This window comes from Bos indicus x Bos taurus, chromosome 5, assembly GCF_003369695.1.
Source record: "Bos indicus x Bos taurus breed Angus x Brahman F1 hybrid chromosome 5, Bos_hybrid_MaternalHap_v2.0, whole genome shotgun sequence".
Taxonomy (NCBI): domain Eukaryota; kingdom Metazoa; phylum Chordata; class Mammalia; order Artiodactyla; family Bovidae; genus Bos; species Bos indicus x Bos taurus.
In genome coordinates this window covers 17,440,965-17,453,770 of record NC_040080.1, presented here as the reverse complement: position 1 = coordinate 17,453,770, position 12,806 = coordinate 17,440,965, and the positions used below count along the sequence as shown (strand labels likewise).

General features: G+C 45.4%; 1 protein-coding gene across 1 annotated transcript in view; it reads right to left on the bottom strand.

Annotated features, from left to right (window-relative positions):
- Window positions 1-5,905, bottom strand: part of LOC113892398 (antigen WC1.1-like) — a 34,880-nt gene extending 28,975 nt beyond the window's left edge. Inside the window, 2 exon segments of the mRNA XM_027541219.1 lie at window positions 481-801; window positions 5,833-5,905. Coding sequence (XP_027397020.1) covers window positions 481-801; window positions 5,833-5,905 — 394 coding nt within the window.
- Window positions 5,906-12,806: the final 6,901 nt, after the last annotated feature.

The following is a 12,806-nucleotide window of genomic DNA, read 5'->3' as shown; positions in this document are numbered from 1 at the left end:
CCCTTCACACCTTTTCCTTGTGTAACTGCACCCTGACGCCCGGTATGGTCACTTGTCCACAGGTCTTCACGTGCCCTTTTGGGTCACCATTGCTTGGTTGAGCCTATTCTATTGTCACATCCTCCACATACCAACATGGAGGAGTGTGTGACTCTGACATTTAGACCCTGTGAGTATGATAAACCTTGTTGCCCACAACTCTTCTATGACCCTTCCACCCACCATGTAGCCACACCCTAGTGACCATTACATCAAAGAAAACAGAACAATTACCATGATGAGACTACGTCACAGAAGTCAAACCCAGAAGCTGTATCTGTATGAAACTTTTGACCTCACCTCTCTGCCTCCTGTGACACATCACAAAGATCCTTCACCCAAGTATGCTCTAAAGGCTGTATCCATCATCTCAAGTCATTCCGGTAATAAGACAGAGGCTTTTCCTGCTAGAGATCCCCACACAGACCAGACAGGACTTACCTGAGCAGACTACTCCAGCATCGTCGTCGTGGGAATAGCTATCATTACGGTAGTCTTTAATATTAGAATGTTCACAGTCACTGACAGTTGACTCTGTCCCTTCACATGAAGTATACAAAAGCCAAATGGGGCCAAGTCCTGGCCCAAAATAAGCCTTTCCAGGAAAACCAATGGCAGCTCCACACCCCAGCTGTCTGCACACTACAGATGCATCCTCCATGATCAAGTTGTAATCATTCACTGTGCCCCATTCTCCTTGGTGCTTCACTTCCACTCTGCCCTCACAACGGTGGGCTCCATCCTTCAACCTCAGCTCCAGAGCTGCAAGAGAGACACGGACACAGGACACAGGAGAGATTTTAGGAGACCATGTAGTGGTGTATATTTAAAATATAAGCTCTCTGAGGAGTAAAAGAGTGCATGGGATATAGTATTTCCTGACCTCTGTGGTATAAACATTCCCACCATGGCTAACTCTAAGCTCCCAATGTGCCATCACTGAACCTGGAGCTGGAAGGGACCCACCAGGTGTTTCTCACGAGCCTGTAGAACCAGCTCCAGGGACACCACCGAGGACAGGCCTTCAGGGACTCTGGATGCTGCCCCCCTGTAGATGTGCCCAGGGCTACTAGGGCCCAGCTTCCCCATCAGTTACAGCTTGTGGCCCCAGATCCAGGGAGGAATTGTCCCTCTCCTTCCCTGTCCATAGGGAGCATCTCATCCAGCTCAGGAACTGAGGGCTGAGGTAACAGGCTCTGAAATGTCCTGGCTATTCCTGCCACCTGGTGTTCATGTCCTTGTGTAATCCACACTCGAATGTACCTAGTAACACACATCTAACAAGTGGAATTTGACAAAAGTGATCAAATCTCACTTTAGCGATTAAGTTTTAAGATGACTCTGGTTTCTGCATTAAAAAGTAGTTCATTTGTAGGAACATTATAGATGGAGACATTACTAGTGTTCAGCAACATTTAAAATTCTCTTTTTATGAGCATGTGGAAATAGTAATACTTCCTTGCCTACTTGAAGTTAAGCATAACCATGTGATCTGGCTCATTCAACAAAGTGGCAGAACGATTGATGTCACTTCCACATAGAAACATCTAAGAGCCAGTATATTTTTCTACCACAGCGAATACTGCAGCCTTGTATCACAGTGGGAACATAATACAATGGTGGAGAATCCAACAACCTGAGTGCTTGAAGAATTATGATAGCAGAAGTCCTGCCAAAGTGAACAGAACATGTTATGTAAGGATACATTTTGTTTTTTTACTGCACCATACCTAGCTTACTTTTACTAAAATGGAAAATAACAGCAGGAAATTTACAGAAAGAAAAATACTAAGATAAAGACTAGGTATATAAAATTGAGAAACATCTATACTAACATCTAAAACCCCAAGAACAAAGAGATGTCAGGGTAGAGTACACTGAAGCCTTAGATTTACTGAAAGAAAAAAATAAAATTGCCAATCTAAAATTCTACACTCAAAACCATTCTCTCAAAGAATAAAGACCTCAAATGTGCCATTACCAAGATGCTGATGTAGGAGACAGCAGCCTCCATCCTATTAAAAAAGACCAAACTTAGACAGCGATCAGTAACAAAAACAGCTCCAGAAGATCTGAGTACCCTAAGAAGTTTGACCACGCCAAGATACTATCATTTTGGAGGCATCATTACATTCTCCTTAGATTGACTCAGTGTCAAGGGTGCCAGGAGAGTTCCTCTCACCAGGAGGGTAAGAGCAGGCTGAGTAACCAGTGTCCCTAGCCTTTGGGGGCACCATATGAAAGTCCTGCTTCAGGTTCACTTCATGCAGACCTGCAAAGCTGAGCCAGTCTTATAGAGATGGCTAGGCATAAGAAAGAAGAGCAAAGGATCAATAGCAACCACATGGCAGGAGAAATCACAGTTCACAGTAACCTGCTCTGCAGACAAATGCAGCAGATTTTGCCCCTGAAAGAATTAATAACAGCACAGATGATGGTTTCCAGTAGTCATGAATGGATGTGAGAGTTGGACAGTAAATAAGGCTGAGCCCTGAAGAATCCATGCTTCCAAACTGTGGTGCTTGAGAAGACTCTTGAGAGTTCTTTGGACAGCAAGGAGATCAAACCACTCAATCCTAAAGGAAATCAACCCTGAATATTTATTGAAAAGACTGATGCTGTAGCTGAAGCTCTAATACTTTGGCCACCTGATGCAAAGAGCTGACTCATTAGAAAAGACCCTGATGCTGGGAAAGACTGAAGGACAAGGAGAAGAGCAGCACAGGATCAGATGTTAGATAGCATCACCAACTCAATGGACATGAGTTTGAGCAATGAGCCATTGTTGGCCTTGGCTTTTGCTGCCTTCCTAGGCCTTCCCACAACCTGAGCACCTGCAACCATCAACTCTCCCACAAAGGCACCTGCAACAGGCCCCCAAAGCCAAATGTGTGCACACCATTGGCTCTGGCCACCACCACCGCTGGTCATGACCCTAGGCTCTGGAACGCGAGGCACTGCTGAGAACACTAACTATCATTCCAGTGACAGCAGATCCCCTGCAACACTTGCCAAACACCACACAGTTGTCAATGCTGTGGACATCAGCAGCCTGAGCCAAACAGCCTCATGCCCTCCCAGACCCAGTACCACCTTATGCCTCTGCACTTGGCACCCTGCAGTACATTCCAGTGTGCCACTATCCAGAAGTGAAAGGCTTTCTCTACTGAAATCAGGACATAGAGTCTGGCAGAGGTGACAGCTTTTTTAAATGTGCAGACATCTACAAGAAAATAAGACACCAAAGGAATACAGTAAACCTCTTGTAACCAGCTCAAATTAATGGAGATCCAAGAATTGCCTGACAAAGAATTCAAAATAATACTTCAAAAGATGCTCAGAGAGTTACAAGAGAATTCAAATATTTATTGATAACAGGAAAATAATACAAATAAAATAAGAGCAATAAAGACATATACTTTTTTTAAAAAAAGAACTAACCAGATATTTTGAAGCTGAATAATAAATGAATGGTCTTTCCAGGTGATGCTAGTGGTAAAGAACCCATCTGCCAATGCAGGAGATGTAAGAGACTCATGTTCGATCCCTGGGTCTGGAAGATCCCCTGAAGGAGTACATAGCAACCCACTCCAGTAATCTTGCCTGGTGAATCCCATGGACAGAGGACCCTTGTGGGCTACAGTCCATGGGGTCACAAAGAGTCACACATGACGGAGGTGATTTAGCATGAACACAATACAATGAGTAAACTGAAGAATTCCAACAAACTTGACCAAGGAAAAGAAAAAGAAAAAAAAAAAAAAGAACCAATAAGTTAGAAGAAAGATCAGTTGAAAGTATCCAAAGAGAGGAACAAAAAGAGAATGAAAAGAATATAGAAAGCAGTGGAAACTATGCACACCATAAAGAGAAACAATGTATTGAATGGAGTCACAGGAGAAGTGAAGGAGAAAAGAAATAATGGCTGAGGACTTCCCTGGTGGTGAAGTGGATAAGAATACGCCTGCCAATGCAGGGGACATGAGTTCAATCCCTGGTCCAGGAAGACTCCACATGCCGCAGAGCAGCTAAGCCAGCATGCCACAGCTGCCGAAACCTGTGCACCTATATCCTGTGCTCTGCACCAAGAGAAGCCACCACAATGAGAAGTCTGTGCACTGCAGCGAGGAGCAGCCCCTGCTTACCGCAGCTAGAGAAAGCCCGCATGCAGCCAGGAGACCTAGCAAAGAAAGAAAGAAAGAAAGACTGAGAATTTCCCAAACCTGGGGGAAAATCTGGAAAGATGATGCTGTGAAAGTGCTGCACTCAATATGCCAGCAAATTTGGAAAACTCAGCAGTGGCCACAGGACTGGAAAAGGTCAGTTTTCATTCCAATCCCAAAGAAAGGCAATGTCAAAGAATGCTCCAGAAGCTAATAAGTAACCGCAAAATTTCAATTCAAAACAACCTTCTCCAAGACACACAGAGTAAACTGTCCAAAAGCAAAGACAAAGAGAGAATTCTAAGTCTAAAGAGAAGAAAAAAATTCTGTCACCCAAGAGGACTCCCATAAGGAGATCAGCATATTTGTCCAAAGAAACCTTGCAGACCATGAAGAAGGATTGGTAACGTACTCCACTCTCACTCAGGGGAAAGCAGCTCCCAGGGGGAGACAGGAGAGGGCACGGGAGAAAGTGCTCCCTACAGAGTCACAGCAGATCCTGGGAGGGGAAAGGACCATCCCAGGTCTGCAGCACATCAGGAAATGAGTCACAGGGACCGGGGCAGGGACTTGGGAACTTAGACACCTGAGGCTATGCATCAACTGATCTCTACAGACAAGCGATCCCCTCTCCTGGATGCAGGCTTCTCTGCTCCCTAATGACACCTGGTGGGAACAGGCGAGGCCAGCAGACAGAGCCTCTCACAGAGCCCAGTGCTGGGCAGACACGTCAACAAGCAGAGGGGAGCCTGAGGGATGGGAGCCAGAGAGAGGCAGGCAGGTGCACGATTATCTCTGATCCAGTTACAAGGAGTGGCAGTGACACCCAGCCCTGTGGACACCCTGTGTGCTTCACAGGCCAATGGACTTAGTCCATGCTCAGCAGCCCTGTTCCTCTCATGCAGACAGGCTCCATCCCCCTTACACACACAGCCTCACACACTCCCACATACACACACATATTCTCACACAAATACACACAATATCCCACGCTACTCAAACACTCCTCACACACCCTCACATACTCCTCATACACCCTCATATACCACTCACACACTCCTCACATACTCCACACATACACATACACACTCTTCACACCCTCACACACAAAAATACATAAACTCCTCACACACACATACACCCTCACACATCCTCACACACTCCTCATACCCTCACACACTTCTCACCTGCACATATACACACACACACACACAAACACAAGCACAGAGCCTACAGGAGCACAGACACAGGAAACACGGGGACCCAGGGGCAGTGCTCACACACCAGGCACGTGGAGTGTGTGGGAACAGCCCAGAGTCCCAGCTGGGGTTAGTCACTGGAACTTGCACACACTGGGAGCCATTGGGACCCTCGAAGCTCCCTGAGGACAATGGAGACAGCGGAGGGGACTCAGGCTGACCCAGCTCTGTCCAGACCAAAACTCACTACTCTGTAAAATCTGCCGCTATGACCAGTGGACCCCCCACAGGAAACGGGCCAGTATTCACAGCCGAGTGCTTCCTTTTTGGTGAAAAACACTAAAACTGCAGCTCCACAACTCCATACACCTTTCCCTTCATCAAGGTATCCCCTCCCTGCTGTGGACCCAGGACAGAGGGGCAGCTCTTACCTTGATCACCCACCACGGTGCTGAGGAGGAGGACACAGAGTCCCCGCAGGGAGAGGTGTCTGCCCAGAGCCATCCTGATCCTATGTCCTCAAGGTCACAGTCCCAACTGCAGGATCAGCCTGTGAGGAGGCATCAGGGTGCCGACCGGGGTTTATATAGACCACCCCTTACACTCTCCCTCCCGAGAGCCAATAGCGACACCTCTCACCATTTCAGGCACTGTCGGAGGCTGCATCTGCCACTTTCTGAAGCTCAGACACCAATGAGCTTCTGCATCTTCAACATCTCCTTATATGAGCAACACGGTCCTTTGACCTCCTGCTTCCGTGGTCCTGAGAGCCGGGCCCCATAATCAGGGCTGGTGTAGAAAACTATGAGTACCTTTCCTTCCTCTGATCACCCTGGCTGATCCCCAAGGACTGTGAGATTTTTCAGAGTCAAGTTGTGGAATTGATTGGCCCGCAGGCAATAACTCTAGTGGAATCAAGCACTGATCTTCCAAGTACTGAGCTCAGGGTGGAAGCCAAGTACTAGAAGAAGGTTTGAAATACAAGAATATTTGTCAGGCCAGAAGAAAATTAGGACAAGGATTGCAGAAATTCACAGGTGACCATGGAGAGGGTGAGGTGGAAACCATTAAGTTGAGGGGATGAGTCTTCAGGTCTTTCTTCTCTTCTCAGACTGATCTGGAGACTGGATCCTGGAGGTGTATTTATGCTCAGTTATGTCCTACTCTTTGTGATCCCTGGGATGTAACCCACCAGGCTCCTCTGTCCATAGGCTTTCCCAAGCAAGAATACTAGAGTGGGTTGCCATTTCCTTCTTGAGGGGTTCCTCTAGACCCAAGGATCAAATCCATGTCTCCTGTGTCTCCTGCATTGACAGGGGGGTTCTTTATTGCTGAACCACCTGGGAAGCCCTATAAGGGATTTTCACACATGCTAAATCCCTTTCCCTTTATTGCATTTCATTTTATATGAAATACCCCTTTCACCTAGTCAACAAATGATGCTTCAGGAGAGAAAGAGATTGCTGTTACAGGAAACAAAGAGAAAGTAGTAGTCATCATTCAACCCTAGCCCTCCAAATTAGGAGTGGGGCTCTCTAGAAGAAAATATGTAGCTTAGAAAGAGTAACATTTTCTAAACTTCACGATTTCCCCCTTTGGAAAGGGAGAGTTTGGTTTGATAGGATTCAGAACCCACCTGTATTATTAGCCATAACTAAAGAAGATGCAAAATATTATTTAAGGGAACTGCCCGCAGACAGAAGGATAAATAGAAAGTATTCTGTTGCACAGTGCCTGCAGGCAAGGGGCAAAGAAGAGGCGAATGAAGCAGAAAAGAGAAGAGGGTTCATTCATTCTGAGTTCAAGAGGAAAGTTGGTGGCAAGAATGGAATTCCAGGTGGATTGAGGGCACAGAGCCAAGCAGGAGGGACTGATGTCCAATGTGGCCATTGCTGCCTTGTTGTGTCCCACTGATCAGAGAAGCCCCCAGATGCTCTCCAGAAAGTAGCCCAGGGATGCATATAGAGACAGAGAAGGGCAGTAAGGATGCAAGACAGAGCTCCCCCATCGAAAGTCAAGGTCACTAACAAACTGCCCTCATTCCTCATACTCCCTCAGGCTCAAGATTCCCATGATACACCTTCTGGTCCACACAAACCCACCTTGAGGCCCCCTCACCCTGACTCTCATCATTTCAGCACAAACTTGGGAAGGACCCATCTATGACACAAATGCCCCAGCGTGCCCCCCAGAACTCAGAGATGGTATCACACCCTTCCCCACCCACACCTGAAGGTCTTAATGAAGCCAACATGGAGGGAAGCTGTGGACCAGTCCACAGGCCTGTCACATCCCCCACTGGAAGGACCCCTCATCCCGGTCAGCAGACACAGCTTCTCTGTCCTGCCATACCCATCCTTCCTACTTGAGACTCAGGTAAATGAAAAGGGAGAAAAGTCAATTGAATACATGCTTTTCTCCCTCTAAATATGTTCATATTAACCTGTTATTTTATAACACTTACTTGTCCTGTGTTCCTCTGACTTCCAAGCCCCCATCTGTACATGAACCCCATCTCCTTCTGGACGCTTAACACAGTAGTAATAATAACCGATTATAAATGTCAGAACCAGAATATAAACTCAGGTGCTAGGGTAGGAACAGGATCTGCTCAGTCACTACAGTCGATGTTCTACTTCCCCTGGGTCCCAGAGTCACCATTCCTTACCCAGTTATGGACTCCACTGCACTGCATCACCAGAAACCACCAGACAAACACCTAGAACACAGAATGGGCTTCCTGGAGTCCAGTCATTCCTCCCACAGGATGACACAGGGATGCGTTTAGTGAATCAGGTACACATGATCTCACCTCAGGATTGAGACCTCGTAGGTAACATACTATTAGGGACTCCATACCCCGTTATAGGGATGGAGTGGGCTGGAAGGAGGGGCTAAGCCAAGGCTGGCAGGCTGTGCCCAGGCAGCACCCTCTACCCCAGAGCTGAGGATACAGTGTCAGCATGGACCAACTCACCCTCTGATGAAGGTTCATCTTCTCTGACACATAAGGAAATCTCAGTGTCCCATCTCATCCAAGATTTGAAGGAGGAAAGCTTTAGGGAGGACACTAACCCAGCTGTGCACTAACCCAGCTGTGTCCATGTGAACTTCAGGGGTCAGGAGAACAGGCTCAGCAACCAGTCTGCCTGGCCTGACTCAGAGCTCAGCCACATACCATGTATGTGACCATGAACAGGGTCCTTACACTCTCTGTATAGTGGCTTTGTCTGTAAAAGAAGAGTTATACTTGTGTATAGATGACAGAGTTTTGGTTAGAATTAAATGAGTTGGCATTAGTAAGAGATATAACTAGTCAACAGTAGTACATCATCTTGGCGGAGAAGCAATATTAGGGCCCCTCTCTCCATCCCATCCCAGGAATCCCAGGACTCTAGAACAGGAATTCAATTCTGTTACCTGGAGCCTTGACTGGAGCTGTCAGAACTCTCCCAGGAACCACATACTGTGACAGTGATTGGGGCCAGAGTTGTGAGTCTTCCACACATCGCCCCTTCTCTCTGTGCCCCAGAGAGAGGTTCTACTGCTCATGAACCTCGACCTTATCAACTGTGAACCTCATGAACTAAGTTGTTTACTTGCTAATTTTACTTTATAAATGGACTTGGTAAAGTTCTGTGTCTAATTCACCTCCTTATCCCCAATGCCTGCTAATTAAAAATTCTAAATGATGTCTCTTTTATACCTGAATGAATGAATGTCAGCCAGGTATTTTACACAAATCATTTCAATCAAAAGAAATCTTTTGAGATATAATTTAACTTGATATGAAGACTTAACAGCACAATGCAAGTTGTGTTATTTGTTGTAATATTCCAGGTTCAGTGCACGATGCTGGATGCTCGGGGCTGGTGCGCTGGGACGGCCCAGGGGGATGGTATGGGGAGGGGGGAGGGAGGAGGGTTCAGGATGGGGAGCACGTGTATACCTGAAATTTTTTTAATTTTAAAAATTTAAAAAAAAAAAAGAGCTAAAAAAAAATAAAAATAAAAATAAATAAATGACAAAAAAAAAAATGGTATAAGCTATGTATGGTTCACTTCTAACTTTTCTGCAATGAATGCAGTCAATTGCAATACCAGAAACAAGGCTAGCCCCATTCCAAGAGCAGTGCTGAGAGCCAGTTCTAAACAAAAATGCTGCATCTTTGTATATCCAAAGATAAAGAAGACAGACCTCAGCACACTGACAGGTGAACACCATGAAGCCTCCTGGTCTGGTCTTAATCAGATATGGCCATGTGGTCCAGATGTTTATATACTTATCTTTTGGCATATTTTCAACTTAAACCACACATAACTGTAACAGGAAGAAATCCTGTTATAAAAAATTTTAGTTTAACAGCTTCTATATTGAATTAGAAGTGCAGAAGCAAAGAGCAGGAAGAATCCTGTTCTTTAACTTAGACTGTTTATTTCATCTTATGGATTGTAAAGCACTACAATATGTACCATTATTATGCCCAAATCACCATGAAAATACGGAGGTTTCAGAGGTTAAGTAATCTCTTTGCTGGGAAAACTAATAATTAAATATCCTTGGTAGAGGGACATTTTCAGGACCAATCAGAGTGACTAATATATAAAATATTTTTGGATTAAAAAATAACTATACAACTTTAAAAGGAAACAATGGATTGATTTGTTACACCAAAGTTTTGGAGACCCACCTCACCATCTGTGTTCCTTGTATGGATGAGACCAAGGTTGGTAAAGGCGTCTTTACTAAAGACCACTTCATCACAAGGGCATGTGATGAGCTTGGTCATGAGCTGGCTGAGGTCCAGCCCATCCTCTCTCTTCAGCCCTTTACAGTCTATAACCAGCAACATCTAACAGAGAGCGTGGCACTGAATTGGCCTCATTCATTCCTCCATAGTGCAGCTTCAGATACCCAGAGCCCAGAGCAATCAAAACTACTAAATCAAAGACAAGCAGATTCTAAATGGAGAGCATGCAGACCAAGGACCCTTCCCCACTGCTGTTGGGAAGTAAGAAACCCTCCCACCCCAGACACCATCTCGGGGAGGAGAGACAAGAAGATGTCTCCTTAAATACAGGAAAATCAGTCTCAGCAGGGAGCTTCAACTAGAGTTGACAAGATAATTATTATCATAAACCCAAGCTAACTTGGGGGACAAATTTTAAATGGGAGAGTCTGCGATTTTAAATGGGAGAGTCTGTGTTAACTTTATGGAACTTTCAATCCATGCAAACACCACTTGCTACTGCACAAGATGAAATCAGTTATAAAAATAGTGAATATTACATTTTGCATATTTGAATCCTAGAGGACACATTTTCAAGCCCACTACAGAAAGAAAATATGTGTATCTTTCCCTGTTTTTAGATGCACAGAGTTGTCACCTCCGTGAACTCTTTCTAATTCCTCCAGCTCAAAATTACTGCTGTGTCTCTTCAATCTGTAAAAACTTTCTTATTGTCTCTAAAGTGGGGGCTTCTTGAGAGCAAGTATTGTGTCTTGTTCTTCAATGTCTCTATAAGGTCAAGTAAAGACACATAGAAGGAGTATAACAAACATTGGATAAGAAATCAACGCTTGAACAAATGCTGAAAATCACTATGCAGTTAGTGATACTGAGTGGGGAAGGGAGGTGGGGGCAAAATCTGACTAATCCCCCTCGGCACAGACTGAGGTGGAGTAAAGAGTCAGAGACACACCAGCCAAAGGATCCAAATAGAAAATGCCTTCAAGCCCACTCCAGAGGGTCAGATCACGTTCAATCTCTGCACAAAGCTGTACCTCAGAAGCTTCTCCAAGGTGAGAAAAAACTGACAGCACTGCTCTCAAGAGTTCTACTGAAGGATGTGGATAGACAGTAATACTTGTCAAATAGCTGTATTTCTACTCCCCAGTGACTCATTCTGGCCAATGAAACATGGGTGGTGTCACCTGTGTCACTTCTGAGTGGAGGCATGAAATGCCCAAATGTGACTCTCTAGTCTCTCTCTTTTTCCTGCCCCAGAGGCTGCATGTTCCAGATGCTGCATGTGCAAGAGCCTCACTGACCACAAACATCTGTAGGTTGTGATGAGTGTGCGTGTGTCTGTATATGAGTGTGTGTGTATGTGTGCATTTGTGTCTCTGTGTGTGTGTGTATATGCGTGTATGTGTGAGATTTGGGGGTCACTTTATCCAGCAGCAGAGCAGAGTCTCTTCTGATGGATACAAAGGAGAAAGAAGACTTGAAAAGAAGACAGAATCTGTCACTTGAAGCAGGTACTTTCCTGGATCTCCCCTTGCTTCTGTGTCTTCATCCCAAGATGCTCCCTCAGGTCTCACCTTGTTTCCTCTGTTCGACGTGGTTGTTTCTGTCACCATTTCTGATTGATCAACAATTAGATGCAAGTCCTACCTAACTGCACCCGCCCCTGGTACATCTCCTGTTCCCTTTACATCACTCTGTGCTGACAGTCAGGCTCAGTTTCCCGAATTTGTCTCTTAGCATCTTGACCTTCATCCTTAAACAGCTCTTCTTTCCTCTGAGTTAGTCAGTTCATCATCTTTGATCCTGTTTTTACCTTCCACCAATCCTGTACTAATGAAAAGGCAGCATGTACTTTCTAAGCCCCCTAATTTTTTCTTGATTTCTTGAACAAATTTGATTCCTGGATTTAGTGCTTCATGCACTTGATAAACTACTTCACATCTGGCTAAGAAATGATTTTGCTGAATATTTTTTTCTTCAACTCAAGAAAATGGCTGTTTCAAAACCTATATCCTTGTGAGCACAGCCCTAGGGCTTCCCTCATGGGACTTGGAAGGGGCTGGTGTAAGGAGAGGCTGTGAAAGTGAAGCTTCATTAGCTTCATGATTAATCCACCTCTGCTCAGAGTTGATGTAGTGACCAACTCCAGAGCTATTGAGCTCCTGTGGGTGGTCATTCCTAAGCCTCTTAAACCCAAGATTAGTGCCACTGGGATGGCCCTCATAGTTCAAAGGCTGAGTGGTTGCTCAGACTTGAACTCTATGAACTGATGCTCTATTACACATGGAGCTTCCATGCAGCTGAGACCAGCTTAAGAACACTGGAAACACAGCAAAATGTGTTCCTCCTTTAACATCTAAAAGTCTGTGAACAGATTCTCTTTTCCTTATCATTGAGTCCGTCCTCATCTGGGCATGCTACCAAGGCTCCTACAGGCTGCAGGCGTCTGCTGAGGCCCTGCCAAGACCCAGAATTGGAGTGAGGCCTGTTCCTGTGTATAAGCTCTGTATTTCAACTCTCTATAAGTTAATGGATGGCTCAGTTCAGTTCAGTTCAGTCGCTCAGTCGTGTCCAACTCTTTGCAGCCCCATGAATCACAGCACGCCAGGTCTCCCTGCCCATCACCAACTCCCGGAGTTCACTTAAACTCATGTG